The sequence below is a fragment of the Moschus berezovskii genome, chromosome 2, assembly GCF_049115385.1.
Source record: "Moschus berezovskii isolate FMDL1 chromosome 2, NW_MosBer_1.0, whole genome shotgun sequence".
Lineage (NCBI taxonomy): Eukaryota > Metazoa > Chordata > Mammalia > Artiodactyla > Moschidae > Moschus > Moschus berezovskii.
The window spans coordinates 8643727-8667374 of NC_142461.1; the positions used below are offsets into that span (position 1 = coordinate 8643727).

Here is a 23648-nt window from a genome sequence, read left to right on the forward strand (position 1 = left end):
GATGACTGTTCAGCCAATGAATGAAAAAAAATCAGTGTGTCATCTTTGAACCCTTCCCCTGGTGACAGAGTCGAGCAACCTGAGGCACAGAGAAAATGACGGACACTGAGCCTGGTGAGTTCTGGCCACACCTTATAGCTTGTGGGATCCTAGTTCCCCAACCAGGGAATGAACCGGGCCCTTGGCAGTGAAAGTTCGGAGTCTGAACCACTGGACTTCTAGGAAATTCCTGTGATACATGTTTGGCTGTACACGGCTTACTTTCATCAGAAGGCCTCAAAGTCAGAGAAGATAAAAGATGTGTCTTTCCCCTTCAAAGATGAAAAGCAGACTGCCCCATCTGTGGTCAGATTGAGCTGTTGGTAACTTCTTCCCCATTTGGGATTGAAACTGCCTCCCTGAATTTCCATGGTTCATTCAAATTCAGCTTCTTGTATCAACCAAGAATCTATTCCTTCTTCCTCCATCAAGTCTTCAAACCTATGAAGATTTGTTGCTCTTAAATATTTTTCTTAGAAGTGTGTTGTAACAAATGGGCTATGATGGAGCATTGTGATCTTATCTGTTGAATATTGAAGGAGGATAAATCCATCTGCTTAGAAGAAGAACTAAACAATCAGAAGTGAAGATGACCTGGATAATCAACCCAGCATCCCTCTTTTGGGTGCTTCCTTTCCCAGCCCCCTTCACATGGTTCATGGACAAAAGCCACAGATGTATCACGTGCCCTATCTCTCACCCCTGCCAAAGATGGGCACATTATCCAAGTTAAACCAATGAACCCCTTCTCCAAAGAACTTGCAGTTGGTACCAAGAAATTTCACCTGGCTGCCTTCTTGAAGAGAAAGATGACATTCCACCATATGGAATAGAAGAGGAAGGAAGAGTGAAAAGAAAAAAGGTGTTCAGGAAAAGCAAAAAGGAAGAGTAGGAACTTCTTGGGATCTCCACAACACTCCCACCCCTGGTGCCAGTCATCTCTGGGCTCCCAGCAGCATTCCTATCCTTGGGTTCAGTGGTGTCCCAGTAGCCTTATAATAAATCCCCCTTATTCCTGAGCAAGCTTGAACAGGTTCTGTTACTTGCTCCCCAGATCTTAGCAAAAGCACCATCCAACTTGGATGGGTCCCTCACCCAAGCTCTGAAGCTAAATTGAGAAGTTGCCAACCAGTGCCTAATGCAGCCTATGGCAATACGTGATGGCCCATCATGTTCTAGGGGCCTGGATCTTGGCGAAAGGTCAAAGCAGGAGGTATTAGTTGCCCAGCTCCTTACCTGCAGGTATTTGACTCCCCCGATGGAGATCACCCCAGCCACAAATCCCAGCACCATGGCAAGCCAAGGAGAATGGATCAGGTAGGAAGGGGCACCCACAACCACACCTCCTGCCAGCACTGCATTGTGGATGTGAGTCTGCAAAGGAATAGCTTGTGGGTGAATAAAGTAAGCTAGAGGACAGCATCTCTCTAAGTTACTTGGTAAAATGATAGCAAGACAACACTATAACATCCTCCCTGCCTCTCTGACCCTGAAACCAGCCCCTCCCCTCTGCTGAGACTTCATCAATGGTCTTATCTCACCCCACGTCTCAGGCTCAGGGAGCAGTCACCCTGATCGGGAGTCATTTAGCTTGGAAGCGCCGTTACTCAATATCCTAACCATGTTCACACTTAGTTGTGATGTATCCTTGGGTGCTTAGCCATTCAGGGCTTTAACTTTGTCACCAGAAAAAGGGGGCTTTGATTTTAACTGTTGTTGTTTAGTTGCTGAGTCATGTCTGACTCTTTTGCAACCCCATCATGTGTAGCCCAACAGGCTCCTCTGTCCATGTGATTTTCCAGGCAAGAATACTGGGGTGGGTTGCCATTTCCTTCTCCAGGGGATCTTCCCGACTCAGGGATTGAACCCACATCTCTGGTATTGGCAGGCAGTTTCTTTACCAGAAACACCAGGGAAACCCTTTGATTGTACCTACTGTTAATGGCTATTGTAAGAATTAAGTGAATTAAGAATTATGTAAAACTATGAGTCCAATGCTGACAAAGAACATGAGTAAATGCCCCCCAAAATAGAAGCCAATGAGTGAATATGGCCTAGAAGACCCAAGTGTTGCCCAAGGGACAGCCCCTTTCCTCACCATATTGATCTTCCCTTGAGGGTGAGTCAAGGCTGACATTAGGGTGGCGGTCACCGTGCTAACCGCCAGGGCATAGTAGGTGTTGAGCACGGCCTTCTTTCTTTCATCTGCAATGTCCAGCAGAGCAGAGTTGAAACTCGGCCAGAACATCCACAAGAAGAGGGTGCCTGTGAACCAGAAAGGGTCAGTGGCCGGAACCAGTATTCCTGCTCCAAAGCCTCAGTCTCAGGGGACTTCAGACAGAGGCTCCCAGACCTGGCCAGTCTCATCTCTGTCACTTTCTTGCTCACCGACTTTGGTCTCCTCTCTGAATTCTTAAGTCGGCAGGGCCCAGCTAACATACTTTATGGGCAAGGAAAAGTAGGGCCCAGAGAGTTGAAATCACCAAAACCCAAGCCTCCTGACCCTAGCCTATGATGGCCACATGCTTATTTTTTACAAAATTAATGGAACTCTACCACTTGGCCCAATGGCCTGGTATTCAGTTGCCTGCTGGCAGTCTCACTGCCTGATTTCCTTCCTCTAAACCTCTCCCAGCCTTCAAGTTCATTGCTTTTACTGAAACTCTTCAAATTAGACATTATTACTTCTCTCTTCTGGCTCCTATTCTTTTTTTTTTTTTTTTTTAGTTATTAATAAAATGATTTTAATTTATTTTTTCTAGTTTATTAACACAATCGAAAAGAGTCTGATGCTAGGAAGAACTGGGGGTGGGAGGAGATGGGGACGACAGAGAATGAGATGGCTGGATGGCATCACCGACTCGATGGACATGAGTTTGAGTGAACTCCGGGAGTTGGTGATGGACAGGGAGGCCTGGCATGCTGTGATTCATGGGGTCGTAAAGCTGAACTGAACACAATCAGACCATGCTTTTAGAGTTGCTTTCTCACTGAGTCTCAAATGAACTCTATTTGCTAAATCTGATGGCTACTTATCTGTACTTTTGTTGTCTTCTCAGCAGCATTTAATACTCCCATTCACTCCTTTCTTGAATCTTCTTTTTCCATGGGTTTCCATGTCTGCTAACTCTCTTGGTCCTTCTCCGCTCTCCCTGGTCATTTCTTCATCAGTCTCCTGTCTTTTCTTCTGCCAGTGCCTAAAATGTTACTATTCCCCAGGTTTTCTTCATAAGTCCCTTTCTCTTCTCACTGGATGATTTCATCTACTTCCATGTTTTCAGCCTCTCTTGCAAGGAAAACACAAACTTATGCTTTTACTCCCAAATTTTTCTTCTGAAAGTCTAACATGGTCTTTACTTTGTAGTCTTCCAGAAATTTATCTTGATTTGGACTTCCCTCCTTTGCCAGACTGAATGAACTTCCCCAGCTCTGGAGCAAGCTCTGCCCAGTGGTGATCTTTTTTCTGTCTCCTTTTCTTAGGGACTGGCTCCATCATCATCTCAGAAGTTCAAACCAGTCACCTGAGCAGCATCTTTGACTTTCTTTTTCATAATGTCTTTTTCCAAATCCATCTGACTGTGTTCTGGCTCCTATTCTTTCCTCCACTCTCAAGTCTGCCTTTTTCATCCATCCAATTCCCTTCATTAAGTTAAGGACAAAAGGATTGGATGATCTAATCTTATTTATTTATTTTTTAAATTTAAGTTTGGCTGCATCAGGTCTTAGTTGGGGCATGTGGGATCTTAGATCCCCAACCAGCAATTGAACCCTCACCCCTTTGCATTGTAAGGAGGATTCTTAACCACTGGACCACCAAGGAAGTTCCTGGGTAACCTCATTTAAACTGAGATGTAACAAGTCTCTCCTCTCCTTTGGGTATCAATGAAGAGAGGTTCCCTAAAGGGGAATGCTTCCTTCAAAGATGTGAATTCATCAAACACTGCTTGAGGAAATGGATCGTTACCAAGGGGCTTCAGACACCCAGGGAAAGTTGGAAGAGCAGAGAGATTTTTCTGCAGAGCCCTTTTGGAGCCTCCTTCTCAGCCCAGATCTGAGCCCACCCACATCACCTTGTCCTCACCCAGCATGGTGAACAAACTGGGGCTTGTTGCTGTCTGATCTTTGTCCTCCGATGCGCTGGGCAGAGGCTTCTGGAGGCAGCAGACCACAGTCAGCCCAAAATAGGCCGCAAACATGTGGATATACATCATGCTTACATGGTTGTCCATCTGCAACAAAACCCATTGGGAGCAGTGAGCATCAGCAGCCGCTGCTCCCAGGGAAATCCCTGTGTTCCATTTAGGAAGTTCTGCCTTCATGCAAGAGGCATGACTTGAAGTCAGGAGACTGACTCCACCCAGCAGTCCCCCTTTCAGAGGAGCCCCGTGAGTTGCTGTGTATTTATTTATTCCTGGCAGTTTTCTGGTTGGCTTTATTTATTTAATTGGCTGTACCTCTCAGCTTGTGGGATCTTAGTTCCCTGACCAGGGACTGAACCCAGGCCACAGTCGTGAAAGCGCTGAGTCATAACCACTGGACCACCAGGGAACTCCTCTCTGGTTGACTTTGCTTTGGGCCAAAGTCCACTTACCTGGGGAAAAAGCCACATGAACATGTACCCCACTGCTTCTTGCATTTTGGCAGAATTTCAACTCTTTGTATGGAGTATGGGTGACATAAACTTTGCAACAGGAAGCTGCCAGAGATTTTATAATACCAAGCTAAAGTCTTCAGAAAATTCAAGCTATGTGCTAATTTTGCATTACAAATGTTAGGTAGATAGAATAGGAAAAAGGAGTCCAGAATGGTGGTGGCCAAAAGACAAAGAAGGGAAAAGCCCTCGAAAATAGAACAAAGAAGTGAAGACCTCAAGTTAAACAAACAGCCCTCCTGGCTAGCCCAGTTTACATAGGGCAGGCTCAGAGGGAGGAAAAAAGCATTTAAAAAGAGGAGGGAGGGACTTTTCTTCTCCTGTCTTTCAGGTTGACCTGCCCTCAAGGATGTATTTTCCTTTGCTTTCTAAATAAAACTGTGCTATAACATGGACCTGTAACACTGGTCCGACCATCACTTCAAATGTTTGCTGTGGCAAGACTGAACCGAGGAAATTCCACACTCCCCCGACACAAATATCAAATTTAGTAATCCTTCATAGCTCAGTAGGCTACTGTTAAGTCCTGTCCATTGTGCCTTCAAAAAAATATCCAGATTTGGCAGAATTTTTACTGCCATGCCCCAGTGACCCCCACCTTGGTTTAAACCAACTTCAATACTTGCCCAAACTGTTGTGATAACCTTCTAACTGGTCTCCCTATTTCCACCCTTGTCCCCCAACTGACTCTTCTCCCCGTAGCAGCCAGAGCGATCCTGTTAAAATCTAAGTCAGCTCATGGCACATTTCTGCTCTGAATCCCCCAATCGCATCTCTCTTCCCCAGTGTCAAAGTCAGCATTCTTGCTATGACTAACAGGACCCTGTGTGACCTGCTCTCCTACAACCCCTCTGACTCCACCTCCTGCTCATTCCCTTGCTCTTCCTCAAACCCACAGCCATGCTCTCATGTCAGTACCACTTTGAACAGCCTGTTCTACTGCCTGGAGTACAGAGCAGAGGGAGTGGTCCATTCTGGGTACAGGCAATAAGGGGATGCGTCGTCTGTTGAGAATTTAAAACAATTATAAAAGCAACTAAAAGTCCATCTCCTTTTTATTACCACTGAAAGTGAAAGTGTTAGTCGCTCAATCATGTCTGACTCTTTGCAACCCCATGGACATGACTCTTTACGACCCCAGGTTCCTCTGTCCATGGAATTCTCCGGGCAAGAATACTGGAGTGGGTTGCCATTCCCTTCTCCAGGGGAACTTCCTGACCCAGGGATGGAACCTGGGTCTCCTGCATTGCAGGCTTATTATCATTATATACCATCATTCTAAACAGTGTATCAGTGGACTTCATTGGTGGTTCAGTGGTTAAGACTCCATGCTTTCACTGTAAGGAACACAGGTTATATTCCTAGTCTCCCTTGCTAGGGAAGTTCCACATGTCATGATGCAGCCAAAAAAGAATAGCAATAAAATAAAAAATGAAAAGGAATAGTGTCAGTAAAAAGACCCTACTCTTGAAAGAGGCAGACCACTCCCACAGCTCTGATCTGCCCCTGTCCTCAGATACTCACGTAACTTGCACACCTGCTGCCACCTGCTCTTTACTCAAAAATTGTTTGCCTGATGAAGCCTTCCCTGGCCACTCTCTCTAACACCTTATCCCCTCTCCCAACTATTCAGATCTTCTTCCTTCATTGTATTTTTTCCTCCATAGTACTTATCACTATCTAACATGTTATAGAGCCCTGCTATAGAGCAGATGGCAAAGAATCTGCCTGCATGCAATGCAGGAGACATAAGAGATGTGGGTTCAATCCTTGGGTGGGGAAGCTCCCCTGACCCAGGGAACTTGTAACCCACTCCTTGTAATGGAGTGGAGAATTCCACGGACAGAGGAGCCTGGCGGGCTACAGTCCATGGGGTCAAAAGAATTGGACATGACAGCGACTAATACTTTCACTTTCAGCGTGCTATCTCTTTTGCCTATTTTATTGATTATTGGCAGTCTTTCCCTCTGCTTAGAAGAGTGCCTGGTACAGAACGGGCTCAGAACAAATATTTGTGAAATGAATGAATGAAAAAGTAAGGAACACTTAATCACACGTAAAAATGCAAGTCTGTGGAATTCTCTCGTAAGAATGGAAGAGATCTTGCATTTTTAATCTCTTTGAGGTCCCCCAGGAATCGAAAAAACACATTTGGCAACTGTCAAATTGGAATCCTCATTTCTTGAGTTGCGTCAGAGCTGAAATAGCTCTGGTCTCTGGCTCTGGTTTCCCCCGAGGCCTTCCACAAAAGAAGCCCAGGCTGAAATGAAGTTTTTAAGGCGAAGACGTGAACTCTCAAAATCAATGCTGAACCCTTTCCTGGACCAGCTAAACTAACACATCGCAGAGAAGAGAGGAGATGGCTTTGACTTAGTGCAGCTTTCTAAAGCAACCAGTATGAGAACCGTAACAAAGCAGGAGAAGGCTTATAATGCGCTGCCTATGGTGAGGAACTGACCTCTTTCCTTGACAGCGGCGTTTTTATTGTGGGAACCCCCTTCCATAGCATTTGCTCAGTGTGTTTAAATGCTGAGCAGACACCACAGTTTTGCAACCCCATTTTGGCCTGTCTCTAATATTTTTTTCATCACAGAAGCTTTATCAAACGGAGATGGAGCCCTCCCCTTCCACCTGCTCATCCCTTATCCCAGAGGTCCCTCCTCACATCACCAGGACTCACACTGAAGTACTTCAGGCCAACCAGCCTCGTGGCACTAAGGGCTGTCACCTCTATCAGCGTCATAAACACCAGCTGCAGCAGATTGACCTTCCCAAGGACGACACCCGCGGAGATCAGCACAGATGTAGCGCTCATGGTGGCTTTCTGAATACTGGGGAAAGTGGGCGAGACAGGGGTGACAGAGAAGGAGCAATGCCTCTCATTCATTCATGCATGCAACAAACACTTGCTGAGGCCCTACTCTCTGCCTGACACTTTTCAAGAAACTGGTACAGAACAGGAGAGCAAATACACAACATTTCTACTCTCATGGGGATGGATGCTGCCCAGTCTGGAATCTCTTTCATTCCCTTCCCCCATCAGGGTGGCAGCCACACGCTGAGAGATTGATCTGGACACACTCTTCCAAACTAAGGATGCGCTGAAGTTCTCATAGGAACATCTGACTGCTAGGATTCTGCCCTGGGCTTCTCTTTGGCCATCATCACACACAGATCCTCAATAGAGGGCGCTCTTCACCTGCCATCCCTAGGGTGATGCAGGCACCGCTTCGGACAGGGAAGCCTGGCTGTGCTGCAGTCCATGGGGTCCCAGAGAGTTGGACAAGACTGAGCGACCGAACTGAACTGAACTGAATCCTCATCTCTCCCTCTCCTTGTAGTGGAAAAAAGACTGGGTTTAGAAGTAGGACAAGTCTGGCTTCCAGTTCCAGCTTTTCCACTTGAGCAGCTATTTCATCTCACTGAGCCTGTTTCTTCATCTGTAAAACAAGAATGATGGTAGTACTCATCTCATGAAAGTGGGGTGAGGGATTCGAAGGAATGGCCATCCCGTGTGCGGAGCACACCAGGACTGGCACAAAGAACTAACTCAGTGCTGCTACTGACTATTTCCTTCCCTTGACAAGTGAGCAAGCTTAGGGCGGGGATCTGGAAGGAGAAAACAGCTGGTTTCAAGGCACTTATGACTGGGCCGAGGAGACAAAGCGGACATCACGACCCTGTCAATTAAGACGATCTGTGATATCATGCAGCTTCCCAAGTGGCTCAGTGGGTAAAGAATATGCCTGCAATGCAGGAGCTGTAGGAGACTCTCAGGTTCAATCCCTGGGTTGTGAAGATCCCCTGGAGAAGGGCATGGCAATCCACTCCAGTATTCTTGCCAGGAGAATCCCATCGACAGAGGAGCTTGGCAGGCTACAGTCCATGGGGTCGCAAAGAGTCAAACATGGCATGTGATACCACAAGGCAAGAGGGGTTCATTGGAGGAAGAGAGCACTGTGAACCGGACCCATCAGGGAGGGCTTCCTGGGGGAGGTGGTACCAAACTGGACAATCCATGGTGGTTAAGCCAACCCACCCTCCTCTGCGCACCTTGTTGAGACCACCCTTCCCCCTAGGAGTTGATGGTGATGCTACCACCACTGCCACCATCATCACCATCATCATCTGTTGAACATTATGGGTAATAGTCTTCTAAACATCATCTCATTTAAATTTAAATCCTCCAAGTAATCCTCTGTAAAGTGATGGTGCTAGGTACCATCCAGTACATCCATTTTACAGGTCAGGACATTGAGACTAGATGAGGTGACTCTTTCGGTAATGGCCACACAGCTAGTTAATGACAAACACAAGGTTCAAACCCACCCAGCTGGCCTGGATCTAAAGCCTGGGCTCTGAAGTTTGGACACAGCCTTCCCACTGTATGCTGCCAAAGTAGTGTCCTGCTGAAGGCTCAAAGATTTTGGAAGAAAGGCCAGAGGAGGGCGAAGGCTATGGGGCAAAAGTCTCAGAGGGACCAGGAATTATTGGAAATAATGGGTCACTCAGTGTTTCTCTGTGGCTGGCCATGTTATCTTCGGGGAGAGCACTCATTTCATTCAGTTCAGTTCAGTCACTCGATCGTGTCTGACTCTTTGCGACCCCACGGACTGCAGCATGCCAGGCTTCCCTGTCCATCACCAACTCCCAGAGCTTGCTCAAACTCGTGCCCATCAAGTCGGTGAATTCATTGGCAAAGGGCTAATTCAAGAGATTCTGTGTCAGTGGCAGGATTTCAGACCCCAGGGATGGGGGAGGTGTTGAGACAGTGAAGTGCAGTGCTTAGGACAGTCTCTCTGCAGGCTGCCAAGGCTGGAGTCCGGACTCAGCCACTGCCTGGCTGTGTGGCCTTGGGCAAATGACTTAACCACACGACGTTCCCATTTCCTCATCTGTAAATGTAGAGGCAAGGCCTTTGGAGCTGTTGGGAGGGCAAAGGGAGTCAAACACAGTCGGGGGGGTAGTTATGGCTACAATAGACCCTCAGTGTACAGCAGTAAAAATGTCACATATTTTAGGGTTCTTTTTTATTTTCATCTTTGTTTCAATAACCAATTACTAAATCCTTACGATGTGAGGAAAACAAAGGAGGAGAAGAGTGAATAAGACAGGCCCCTGCCCTGAAGGGACTGGTCATCGATGACTCAAGGCAGAACTGATTTAGAGCCAAGTCAGTCTGCACCGGTGGGTGAGGCCTCAGGACAGGGAGAGGAAGAGGCCCGGCTGGGAGGCAGGCCTAGGCACCACCCACCACCCCAGTCAGAGCAGGAAAGGTCAGAAAGGAGTCCATTGTTCAACTCTGTGAAGCCGGTCCCGTTGGGGGTCACAGCCAGGAGGACCCAAGTGGTCAGGGTGGGGCAGGGGTGTTCACTCAGGCAGTAAACGGCCTCTTCTTGTCTTTCCAGACTGAATCAAGAGCAAACAGATTCCTGCAGGCAGGACGTCAGAAGAACGGGGCAGCCTGGAGATGCCTAGAGACTCAGGTGCAGGAGGCCAGAGGCTTGTGTGACTTAAGCCAAGGCTGCAGAAACCCCAGGCCAGGACCACCCTGTCAGGGTTCCCCCAGAACGCCCTTTGTCCCTTCCTAGGTGGTTAGTGGGGTGGGGGTGGGGCTATAGAGTCCCCCTGGGGATCAGCTCTAAAATAGTTTAAAAGAAAAAATGTGGAGGGGACTTCTCTGGCAGTCCAGGGGTTAAGACTCCACACTTCCAATAAAGGCAGTGAGGGCTCCATCCCTGGCTGGGGAACTAGGATCCTGCAGGCTGCACATCGTGGCCAAAAAATGAAAAAAAAATAATAAATTTTTTTTTTTTTCTAATAAAAGAAGCACGAATTAAAAAAGAAAAAAGGTGGAGGGTTATTTTCAGGGCCAATGGGGAGCTGGCTAGACTGTGTTTCTTATCATGGCCACTTTGCAGTGTGTGGGAAGGCTACAGAATGCAAACTGAAGCCACTTCTACCACTTAGCTGTGCGACCCTAGGCAAGTGTCTGGTGAGCTCTGAGCATCTCGTTCCTTGATGGTACACCACATCAGACCCCTCCATGAGAGAATTAAACGAATAATGTTTATGAAGTGCCCAGCACAGAGCCTCGCTCAGAGAGAGGTGTTTAACATTAGTGCCCGGAGTTTTAGCAGGGTATCAGAGGGGAGGGTAGAATGGCCTTGAAAGGTGATGGGGTCCCCAGATACTTGAGATGGGATTTACCATCATATGGGCGAGAAAAAGTTTCTGAACTGGATAAACCAAAAAGCAATTAAAAACATTTTTTTTTTACCTTGTTCCTCCTATTGACTGTGAATGACTTATTTCTGCAGATATGTACAACTTTATGGATGTGCATATGTGTATATATGGGCTTTCCAGGTGGCTCAGTAGTAAAGAATCCGCCTGCCAATGCAGGAGACACACAAGATGCGGGTTCAGTTCCTGGGTCAGGGAAGATCCCCTGGAGGAGGAAATGGCAACCCACTCCAGTATTCTTGCCTGGAAAATTCCATGGATAGAGGAGCCTGGCTGGCTATCGTCTGTGGGGTCACAAAGAGTCACGACTGCGCATGTACTGCCATGTGTATATGCGCATATATACTCTTGTGTAACCCTCACCCAGAATAACATAGAGAATGTTTTTGTTATTGAGTCACTCAGTCGTGTCTGACTCCTTTGTGATCCCATAGACTGTAGCCTGCCAGGCTCCTCTGTCCATGGGATTCTCCAGGCAAGAATACTGGAGTGGGTTGCCATTTCCTTCTGCAGGGGATCTTTCTGACCCAGGGATTGAAACTGCCTCTCCTGCATTGGCAGGCGGGTTCTTTACCACTGAGCCACCAGGGAAGCCCAAGAGGATGTTTACTGCATCTGACAGCATATTAAAAAGCAGAGACATTACTTTGCCAACCAAGGTCCGTCTAGTCAAGGCTATGGTTTTTCCAGTGTTCATGTATGGATGTGAGAGTTGGACTGTGAAGAAAGCTGAGGGCCGAAGAATTGATGCTTTTGAACTGTGGTGTTGGAGAAGACTCTTAGGAGTCCCTTGGACTGCAAGGAGGTCCAACCAGTCCATTCTAAAGGAGATCAGTCTTGGGTGTTCATTGGAAGGACTGATGCTGAAGCTGAAACTCCAATACTTTGGCCACCTCATGTGAAGAGTTGACTCACTGGAAAAGACTCTGATGCTGGGAGGGATTGGGGGCAGGAGGAGAAGGGGACGACAGAGAATTAGATGGCTGGATGGCATCACCGACTCGATGGATATGAGTTTGAGTGAACTCTGGGAGTTAGTGATGAACAGGGAGGCCTGGTGTGCTGTGATTCATGGGGTCGCAAAGAGTTGGATACGATTGAGCGACTGAACTGAACTAAACTGAAGCTTCTTTTGAGCCTTTTCCTAATCAATAAACACCTCAGGTAACCATTATTCTGACATCTAGCAACACAGGTTAATTTTGCTAGTTCTTCTAAAGGCATCTAAATAGATCAAAGTTAATTTAAAGAAACTAAAGGCATGGCTATTTCTTGTCCACCAGCATTTGAAGACTGAAGGTACTTCCTTCTTTTCAAGAGACTACCTTTCTGAGTGTGAGATTTCTTTCTTTTTGTCTAATCTCTATTATTTTTTTCTTTGAAAGAGTATTCACTGTATAAGTTTTCAAAATCAATAAAAAAAAAAGAAAGGACACAAGGAGGGCTGTAGATCTGGGTCTCTTGTAGTGCCACAGAGGAGGGTTGTCAGATTAAATAGAGGGATGCCAGTTAAACATGAATTTTAGACAATGTGTAACTTGTTAGCTTAAGTAAATCCTGAATATTGCATGGCGTTGGCACTGGAAAGAGACATCCCAGCACTTCTAGAATCTGCTCTCTTGGACCCCAGACTCCCAAGAACCCAAGAGTGATCTAGCAGCCATCTAGTTACCTGGACATATCGAGGACCATCTTCCTAAAGGAGAGTTGGATCAGGAAGCCATCCAGCAGGACTGCCAGCTGCACCCCAAGGGCCAGCAGGAAGAGATTGAAGGCTATGCTGCTCCAGCAATGTCTCCGCAAAGAAGTATTGAGGAAGCCGAAGCCAAGGGTTGCCATGATGAACACATCCTGGAAGGCTGCTCAGGGAAAAGAGGCCGAGAAGTAGGAAGAGAAGCAGGCAAGGTGGAGGGTTGTGTTAGAGTTTTACGGAACGGCAGCTGGAAGGGACTAATTTAAGAATCATTGAAGAGAGCTTGGTCAATTTACTTCCCCTCTTTAAGCCTCAGTTTTCTTATCTGAATAATGGGGATAACACATACAGGGTTGAGGGAAGGAATGACAGCTAACACAGAGCCTGGCCCACAGTGAGTGTTCAACAAAGGTAGCAATTATTGTTATTATTAAACACAATAATATGAACACGCTTAGGGAGTCAGGACCCGTCCTTGGCACATAGCTAACACTCAGTAAATGTACTGATCTCTTGCTTTTTGAGAATGAGGTTTAACCTCCTGATCATGTGTGAGTGAAAATAAGGCCACATAATTTGGTGACTTAGCTCAGGTCATTCAGAAAAGAAGGGGCAGTAGCGGGTCTAGAGGTTCACAGGCAAGAACCAAATTATCTTTGCAAAAAACAGTTTTCTCCTTTGGCTCCTGCTGAGGGGGACCTGGGGGGCCATTGGAAAGCACCAGGACCACCTGGGTGACCCTCCCTTTCCCAGCCTCAGACTTTGTGCGGTGGCTGCCATGGCAGAAGGGTGAGAGGGACTTAGTTGATGTTCCGGAGGGGACCAGGAAGAGGAAAGGGCGGATGCTTTGAATCAGCTCCAACTTTGCAAAATGGGTAACGGTTTGGGCTCTGGAAGTAGATAAGCTTGGGGTTCTATCAGGGCTCTGGCACTGTCCAGCTGTGTGGTTTAATCTAGCTATTTAACGTCTCTGAGCTTTAATAACCGCCTACACTTATTAACGGAGAAGGCAATGGCAAGCCACTCCAGTACTCTTGCCTAGAAAATCCCATGGATGGAGGAGCCTGGTAGGCTGCAGTCCGTGGGGTCGCTAAGGGTCGGACACGCCTGAGCGACTTCCCTTTCACACATTGGAGAAGGAAATGGCAACCCACTCCAGTGTTCTTGCCTGGAGAATCCCAGGGACGGGGGAGCCTGGTGGGCTTCTGTCTATGGGGTCACACAGAGTTGGACACGACTGAAGTGACTTAGCAGCAGCAGCAGCACACTTATTAAATGTTTGCCAAATGCCAAGGCTGTTTAAACCACTTCATGTAAACTATCTCTTTAGTTCTCACAAGCGTCCTTCACCGAGGGTGCTGTTATTATCACCATTTGCATATGAGAAAACTGAGGCATGGAGGAGTTATCATTCGCTCCAGCCGATAGAGTTGGGATTTCAGCCTAGAGGGTCTGCTCTAGAGCCTGTGCCTCGAGTTACCACACTATCTGCCCTCTTGGTTTTCACTTCTATCAAGTGGGAAAAATAATTATACCTCCCTCATCAGGTTGCCAGAATCAAATAGTATAATACACGTAATTGCTCCAGAATAGTAAAGATTATTTTATCAACAAACACCAACTAGGTTCACATGTGTGCAAATGCCTGGAGAGAAGTCTTAAAGGAATTCCGCCCCCCACTCCCCGCCCCCACGGAGATTATCTCTGGAGATAATCTCTGGAGTTCTATTTTTTAAAAAAAAATTAGTGTTAAAATTTTCTACAACTGTTATGAAGAGACTAAGTGATTTTTTCTTAAAGAAAAAAAGCCTGTGCTTTGAGGTCAGACAATTCTGTCTGACCCCAACTCTATCATTCTCTATTAGGTTAAATCATATTAAATTGCCAATATCTGACCATTTGACCTATAAGAATGGCAATTTGTATGTTTCAGCTTCTTAGGTGCATGGCCTTTGGGTTGCTTACTCCCCTCATCAGCTAAATAAGGGCAATTATCCCCACTCAGAGGGTACTGGGAAATCCAAAGGAAGTAATGTTTTGTTCGAGAGCTGGCACTGTCCCTGACACATGGAGAAAGCTCAGTAAACAGTGGCTGTTCACCACCAGCAACATCATCACCTTCACAGAGGTAAGGAGCCTCCTGGTCTCCAGCCTTGGGTCTGATAGCAACAAGGAAATTTTTCTTTCCAGAGCTCTCCAAAACCTCCTCAACTTACATTGAAATTTACTTTCATTGAAAACTACAGGTAGCTAGGGTCTTGCACACAGGACTCAGGTGGATAATAATCCCAGGCCAGCCGGATTACAGGGGACCCAGGCTTCTCCATGGGATCTGGGGGCTTGTGGAGCGGGCGAGAAGTGGACCATCAAGAGGATTCGACTTCTCGCACCTTCTTCTCTGACATAAGGGAGGGGGAGGGGAGGCAGTATTTCAGTCTCCTGCTTGCATCCCCTTAGGAATGGGGGTGGAATGAGCACATTTTGTCTAGGGGCTCCTCTTGGGACTGCTTGAATTCCTCCAGGAGCTGAGCAGGAAACTATGTAATGAAGGTCATAGCGTATACTGGGGAGCGGTGAGGCCTGTGGCCAATTGGAGATGTCACACCCCACTTTAGATATGCAAATTATTTTTTAAATTAATTTATTTATTTTAATTGGAGGCTAATTACTTTACAACATTGTGGTGGTTTTTGCCATACATGGACATGAAGCAGCCATGGGTGTACATGTGTCCCCCATCCCGGACCCCTTCCCACCTCCCTCCCCATCACATCCCATCCCATCCTTCTGGAGTGTCCCAGTGCACCAGCTTTGAGTGCCCTGTTTCTAGATATGCAAATTCAATCTTTCCTTAAAAACTGCTGTTAAAAAAACACAACAGTTCCCCCATTTTGCAGCAAAGCTATGTGTAAAGGGTCCAGACTTACTGAAGATTCCATGAATAGGGGAACCGTTCCATTTCCCTCTCAATCTACAGAAGGGATCCAGAGACAGCCTGTGACTTCCTCAAGAGCGTGCAGCATGTCTGCAGCAGAGCCAGACTCTGGACTTCTGGGGCAGTGCCCGCCCCTCAGTGCTAGGCTGTCTCTTGCTCTTGTTTGCCTACACCTCTCTAAGGGACCTGAGGCAAGTCCCTTGCCTTCTTTGAGCCTCAGTTTCCCTATCTGTAGCTCATGGGAGTTGGACCTCACCACTGTGGTGTATTCAGAGGAGGGGGCAGCGAGTGGGAAGGGCAGGGAACCAGGATTAGGTCAGAGGTGGGGCTCTGAAGAGGGCTTCCCTGGTGGTTCAGATGGTAAAGTGCCTGTGTGCAATGCAGGAGACCCGGGTTCGATCCCTGGGTTGGGAAGATCCCCTGGAGAAGGAAATGGCAGCCCACTCCAGTGCTCTTGCCTGGAAAATTCCATGGATGGAGGAGCCTGGTCCTCCATGGGGCTCTGAAGATAAAAAGTCCATGGGGCTCTGAAGATAAAAAGTCAGAGGCTCTTGGTTGGGGGCTTTATCAGGCACAGCTGCCACACACAGCTCAGAACCCTCCTCCTACGACCCCACACTGTCCCTGGGTGGGGAGGTGGGATTGGGCTTGTGCTTCAGCCAGGGGGATAAAATTAGGGTGGCAGTTTCTTGGAGCTGTTGACAAAGATCATTCACCCCAAACTGGTCAGTAAATCACGTTTGAGTTCAGGGACCCTCTACTCTCACCCCCTGCATGCTCCCACTTCCTCTCCCAGCCTCGCAGGGCTCTGGCCCACCCCCGCTCCTCCCATGTCTCACAACTGGATCCCAACTTCAACGCTGGATCCCAGATCAGAGCATCATCCCCACTGGTATCAGCCTCCGCCTCTCAGAGCCTGTGCTGTGCCCTGCATTAGCTGCTGGTCTGATAAGATAATGGACCTAAGGTGTCCAGGGCTGATAAGGAGAGGATCGCTCCAGGGGCCCCATACCCGGGCCTCAGAGAGGAGTTTTACACACGATCTAAGATGGGCCTTCCGGAGAAGTTTATGCAAGTCCCTCGACTTGGAGCCAGTCTAACCTGGGAGTCCTGTAGGGCATTAATCAACATCATTTTAACAGTGGGCACATATACGGTGCCCTTCACAAACTAGGCACTCTTCCAAGTGCCTGCCGGCCTTAGACTACAAGCCCACACAGGAGGTATCTTTGATTATCCCCATTTCACAGCTGGGGAAAGGGAGGGAGAGTTGCTGGAATTATCTCAGGTCACACAGCTAGCAAATGGTGGTGGCAGACCTGAATCCTAGCTCAGGGTTTAATCCTGCCTCCCCCTCCATCCTTCACTCTCCATAGTGTCAAATTTGAGTGTGGGCCTCTGAGTCTGGCTGTCAGAATTCAGAGCCTGGTTCAACCTCCATGTCCCCGCTTCCTAGTCTGTAAAGTGGTCTGAAATAATGGCAACTGCTCAGAGGTTTGCTGTTAGTAGTGAGTTCCTTGGCTCCTGTGAATCGTTTAGCCAAGCACTGGTGCATGGTAAATGTTAGGGACTATAAATTATCTCAGGCCTGCCACTTGTTAGCTGTGGCTTTGGACAAGACCGTTCCCCACTCCTTCAGCCTGGCTGCCCCTGGGAGTCTCCACCATTCCCCACATACCCTTCCAAGTCCCTCCGACCTATAGACACTTCATCAGCTCTGAAGCCTGGCTTCTGTCCCTCGGGCCCTGGGCTGGACCTCCACACTCTGCTCCCCACCACTGACTTCGCACAGTACCTCTGCAGCCTTGGTCTGGAACCATCCATGGAGCCTCATGCTGCCTTCCCCTCCCCTACAATCTCCCACCCCACCCTTACCCCTACAGCAGTATGGGAAAAGAAAAAGAGGTTTCCCAATCAACAGGGCCATGAAGGCTAAGATGTGTGCTTCCCAGGTGGCACAGTGGTAAAGAATCTGCCTGCCAATGCAAGAGACACAAGAGATGCTGGTTCCATCCCTGGGTCAGGAAGATCCCCTGGAGGAGGAAATGCAACCCATTCTAGTATTCTTGCCTGTAAAATCCCATGGACAGAGGAGCTTGGCAGGCTACAGTTCATGGGGTCGCAAAGAATCAGACACGACTGAAGCATGAACAGTGTACAATGAGTGCCAATGATGTCAGTACACATCATTGGCAAAGCCCTTCTTGTCTTTTAATAGCTCTCCTTCCTGCTTCTAAGGAGTATGGGGGTAATTGGGTGGTAGCCACAGTGCAGGGCCCAGGATGGTCCCCCAATCTGGCAGCATTCAAGCAGGATCTGTGTGACAAATGGTCACAGTAATGGACCCCAATGAATCATGCCTTCCAGTATAGACCCCTCCCACCTGAGCTAAGCTTTGTGATTGGCTTTGGCTAATGGGACATCCGGAGAAGGCAATGGCAAGCCACTCCAGTACTCTTGCCTAGAAAATCGCATGGACAGAGGAGCCTGGTAGGTTGCAGTCCATGGGGTCGCTACTAGTCGGACACGACTGAGTGACTTCACTTTCACTTTTCACTTTCACACATTGGAGAAGGAAATGGCAACCCACTCCAGTGTTCTTGCCTGGAGAATCCCAGGGACGGCAGAGCTTGGTGGGCTGCCATCTATGGGGTCACACAGAGTCGGACACGACTGAAGCGACTTAGCAATGGGACATCCCCAAACACAACACGAGCAGAGGGTTGAAAAGCACCTATGCAATGGGGCTTGCCCTCTGTTACTGCTGTAATTCCTCTGCTGTCACGTGAAAATCTGGGCTAGTCTGCTGGACTCACATGGGCTAAGCGTCCAGCCAGCATCAACTGACAAACATGTGAAAGAGGCGATCAGAGACTGTTCAGCCCCCATCAAAGCTCCAGGCTGGAGATATATGGTATGTGCCTGGATGCTTAGTTGCTCGGTCGTGTCTTACTCCATGTGACCCCATGGGCCTGCCAGGCGTCTCTGTCCACGGAATTCTCCAGGCAAGAATACTGGAGTGGGTTGCCATTTCCTTCTCTAGGGGGTCTTCCTGACCCAGGGATCAAACCCCAGTCTCCCGCATTGCAGCTGGAGTCTTTCCCCGGAGATGCATAGTGACCCTAGGTGAAATTGACAGAAGAACTGCGTGACCACAGTACAGCTGAAATGCTGAACCACAGAATCACAATCCAGAGCAAATTAGATGATTGCTATTTTGAGCCACTAAGGTTGGGTGGTTGGTTTGTTATGCAGCAATAGATAATGGATACAATTGCTTTCCCCTGGCATCTCACTGGCACCTCAATCCCAAGCCCAGAATGAACATATCATTGTTCATTTATCCCACAATCTGCCCTTCCACTTGTGCCTCTCATCTCAGAAATAGGCACCTCCATCTACCAATCACACATCTGAAGCCATCCTTGACTCCTCTGTCATTTTCTCCAAGAACAGCCAATTTTATCTCCTAAATAACTCTTGAATCTGACTCTGCTTCTTCTTTACTGCCCCTGCCCATTTGACCTCATCACAGATCATCCAGGCCAGTGGTCATCAGGGTAGGGTTCACACCCCTCAGAAGATTCTCCAGACAATCCATAGGGGCTGCCAGAAGAAGGGATATTAGCACTGCTATTTCTATTCATTTTTTCTAAAACATTTAAGAAATTAAAGTTTATTCATAATAAAAAGCTAATACTTTTTTTTTGGCAGTGCTTTATTGTGGCATGTGGGATCTTAGTTTCCTGACCAGGTATCCAACCCAAGCCCCCTGCATTGGAAACATGGAGCCTTAACCACTGGACTGCAAGGGAAGTCCAAAGCTAATACTCTTTATCAGTTTTCGTATGTGCTCATTCTTTCAAGCATTTCAACAACTTAGTAAGTACTGTCATCATGTGACAGAGAGAGGCTGAGTGCTTTGCCCAGGGTCTCACAGCTAAGAAGAGGCAGAGCAGAGATGTGAATCCGTCTAGCGCCAGCAGTCCTCAAACTTCTGTGCATTTGAGTCACTCAGAGGGCTTGGTAAAACACAGACTGCTGGCCCCCACCCTTGAGTTTTGGATCAGTAGGTATGGATGGGGGCCCAGGCATTTTCTTAGGGGATGCTGAGGTGGCTGGTCTGGGGACCACATTTGAGGACCACTGATCTAGGCTCTTCTCCCCCTAAAGGCACTTGGTCACGTTTGCAACTCTGCAAGCATTTAATGTCCAGATGAATCCAGGAGACTCCTCCGATTTGCTTAGGATCTCAGCTCAGTCCCCTAGCTTTGGAAGGTGTCCTGAGGGAACACTAGGCCCCTGAATAGGGGGTGACATGTATTTCTCCGTATTCATCCTGTTGCAACTAAAGACAGTGTTTTGTTTTGCTTAGCTGACAGCTTTATTATGGAAAATTCTAAGCACACACAAAAACAGTGAGTAGCATGGTGAACATTATGTGCCATTCCCAGCTTGGGTGACTGTCACACGGGGTCAATCTTGTTTTTATTTTTATTTATTTTTATTTTTTTCAATCTTGTTTTTAATTATCCTTCTCCCCTTGTTTTCTTTCTTCTTCTTTTGTTGTGTTAGTTTCAGGTGTGTGGCAAAGTGATGCAGTTGCACATATACACACATCCATTCTTTTTCCAGATTCTTTTCCCATAGAGATTAACACAGACTATTGAGTAGAGTTCCCTGTGCTAAACCAGTAGGTCTTGTGGATTATCTATTTTATGTGCAGTTGCATGTTTATGTTAATCCCATTCAATCTTGTTTTTATTATCCTCCTCCACCTGTTTCCTTCCTTAGCCTTTCTTTTTTTCTTCCCCTCCTTCTCTTTCTCCTTCTCCTTCTTCCCCCGCCCCCCTCCGCCTTCCCCCTCTGTCTTCCCTACCTCTTTCTCCTTTTTCTTCTTCTTTTTGGCATGAAACAGATCCCAGACATTGTTCTATTCCAGTATGCTTCTCTAACAGATAGGGCTCACTATTTGTTAAACTGTTAAACCTACTTCTAAATAGGTTTAAAACCATTCACTATGCTATTATCACACCTAACGAAACTCACAATAAAGCCTGTGTGTTACATAATAGTCACATTTTATTCAGATTTCCAGGTTGTCTCAAAATTGTCTTTTTTTAGAATTGGCTGGTTTAAACGACTTATTTTCGTTTACGTGGACTGGATTAGATTAAGTAGATTGACAGATTGCTGCCTAACTTTAACTCAACTAACCTTCATCGGAGAAGGCAATGGCAGCCCACTGCAGTACTCTTGCCTGAAAAATCCCATGGACGGAGGAGCCTGGTGGGCTGCAGTCCATGGGGTCCCTAGGCACTAGGAGTCGGACACGATTGAGCAACTTCACTTTCACTTTTCACTTTCATGCATTGGAGAAGGAATTGGCAACCCACTCCAGTATTCTTGCCTGGAGAATCCCAGGGACAGTGGAGCCTGGTGGGCTGCCGTCTGTGGGGTCGCACAGAGTCGGACACGACTGAAGCGACTTAGTAGCAACTTTCACAAAATGGACTAACAGCTCAAACACCTGCCAAAACCCACAGATTGAAGGCAAAAGAATAATGTCAGGGAAGCGCAGAAACAAAGGGCAGAAGAATACTCCTTGCTCATGCTCTCTGTCAGTCACGTTCAGAGTTAGACAAAAAAGCCCATCTAATCACATCGGACAAGAACTCAAGCAAGATAATTTGAAATTATCTAGAAGAGCCTGAGGAGTGAATTGCCACTATCATTCACGGCAACAATGGACCTTGCCTGGAGTGACTGACAGCATCACAATCAGTCATTTGAAAATATTTTTCTATTTCCTTTTGATTTCTTTCCAATTTTCTAATTTATGTACATCTATGATAATGTGCAAAATGTATTACTGCAGCAGGATTTAAGTAGAACATAGAAATACGGGGCATGCTTGAAAAATTTGAAGCCCCCCAGTCCATACAACACTACAATCTCCACACTGGCTTCTACCTCAAGTCAGGCCCCTTCCCCACCCCCATGCCAGTCCTGGAATGGCTTTCTCCATAACCAAACCCAAACTGATCACACTCCTGCTTCCTAATAGATCAAGAGAATGAAGGGCAGCCTGCTTACTAAAGGGAATGGGTCCACCCACTGCTTCCCCCTTTATGCTTCAACAGCACTGTAGGGTTAAACTCCAGCCTGATCCAGTCAGATGAACACGATGGTTCCTGCTGTGCTCAAGACCTTCCATTTTCATATGGCTACTCTACCTGAGCCTCTGAGGCCCGACTGGGCAGTCACTTCCCTCCAGAGGCCTTTCCTGACATCCCCATCTCCCTGCCTGGGTTGTGGGCCCTCCTCTGTGCTGCCATAGGGCATGAGCATCTGAGGACACCTATGTCTATGTTAGCAGCACAGCCTAGGGGTAAAGAATGAATGAATGGATTGAATTACATTGTACCCGATTAAAAAGAATTACCGTAAGTTGAAAAGAATGAAAACCGTGCCCAGGCCTTGCTTGTTCGGTACTGAGCATCGTCTCTGGGCTAGCTCATGAAGCAGTGTAGGGACGTCCCTCCCCAAGTCATCTCCTTGTCCTTCTTTCTACCGCTGAGGGCCCAGGGATGCCTTCCCTTTGCTTCTAGGTAACTAGCTAATATCACTGAGAAACAAGCAAGCACTCAGCCAGGCTCATGTTTCTGCTTCGTCTCAGGGACCTCACTCAAGGAGGTCCTTCCATTATCATAAACAACATCTTGACCCTCTGAGGTACCTGAAAACTCCTCTCAACTTTTTCAAAAAAGCAGAAGCCACACCACTGTGGATGTCTATCTTGTTGAGAGTCATTCTCATCACAGTCTATGAGTAATTTTAGCTGCATATATATAAAATAACAACCATCCTACATTCCCGTCAGCCAGAGCTTATGCCTCAGGATTTGGAGGCAGAAAGCAGACTTCCAAGCCCCTAAGAAAGAAGGAAGCTTCCAAAAGGAAGGTGGTACAGAAATGAGAAAAAGAGACCAAAAAAAAAAAAAAAAAAGGAAACAAAATCCCTCAAATCCAACAACATCATGAAATTCCTTGCTGTTAAGGAAAGAGAATAGGGGGCAGTGGAGGCAGAGAATTGTGAAGACCTTTTAGCAAAGGGAAATCTAGGAACAGAGAAAAGGAGGCCCCTCCCTCTGCCCTGACAAATCAAGGAAGGCTTCATGGAAGAGGTGATGGCCACATTGGTCCTAAAGAAGAGACGACAGGTTTGGCTGGGTCTTTGTGCAACAGGCCGAAGAGGATGAGGGAACCCCTTTCCTCGGAGACTTTGTGGAAAGGAGGCCCTATGCCCCTGGAGGACCTGCTCTTCCCTGCGCCTGCTGTTTGCCTCTGTGGCCACCTCCCCTCTGGACACTCACCTCGGTAGTTCCTCAAGAGCTTCTTCTGTTCACCTGCAGAAGCTGGATGGGAGGTGAAAAAGAAGAAGACGACGATGAAAATCACCTCCAGCGTTAAGGCCCACAGGGGCAGCCAGACCCGCACAGACTTTGGGTACTTGGAGCCCATCCTGTGTCCGTCTCTGTGCAGCGTTTCCACCAGCACCGCACATTACCCTTCAGCCCCACACCCACTAAGGGGAGGGATAGGAGGGATAGCCAGGGAAAGCCTTATCTCAGCTGCAAGGCTGGCCCTGCCGGCATATCTGTGGAGTTAACACAGGAGCAGAGGGACAGTGACAGGGAGGAGGAAAATGCATTTATTCCAACATTAATTGATTCATTCAATCATTTATTGATTCGACAAGTAGTTGCCACATTCCTACCACAGGGCAGGCACTGTGTCCGGTTGAAAAGAGGGCTTTCATTCACTCGACCCTCAAACACGAGAATCCTCCTTCACCCCTTTTTCACTTACCTTCACCACATCTTGCAAGAAAGGCAGAGAATAGATCAACACCCTTATTTCACAAACGGGGAAACGGATGCTTCCATAGAGCTTTGGATTGGCAAAATTTCTCTTTAAAACCTTACCACAGGTCAGAGAGGGCACCAAGTGGGCTCTTAAAAACGATATAGCAAATGAATGAATGAAAGCAAAGAACAATATTAAGTCCTGGGGAGGACCTAG

The 23648-nt window shown here is 47.3% G+C and overlaps 1 protein-coding gene across 1 annotated transcript in view; it reads right to left on the minus strand.

The window, feature by feature from the left end:
- The window catches only part of RHCE (Rh blood group CcEe antigens), a 39387-nt gene extending 16300 nt beyond the window's left edge, over positions 1–23087 (minus strand). The window contains exons 1-6 of the mRNA XM_055397961.2: positions 22940–23087; positions 12609–12795; positions 7371–7521; positions 4121–4268; positions 2138–2304; positions 1276–1413 (exon numbers count right to left, since the gene is read on the minus strand). Coding sequence (XP_055253936.1) covers positions 1276–1413; positions 2138–2304; positions 4121–4268; positions 7371–7521; positions 12609–12795; positions 22940–23087 — 939 coding nt within the window. The remainder of the gene's footprint in view (positions 1–1275; positions 1414–2137; positions 2305–4120; positions 4269–7370; positions 7522–12608; positions 12796–22939) is intronic.
- Positions 23088–23648: the final 561 nt, after the last annotated feature.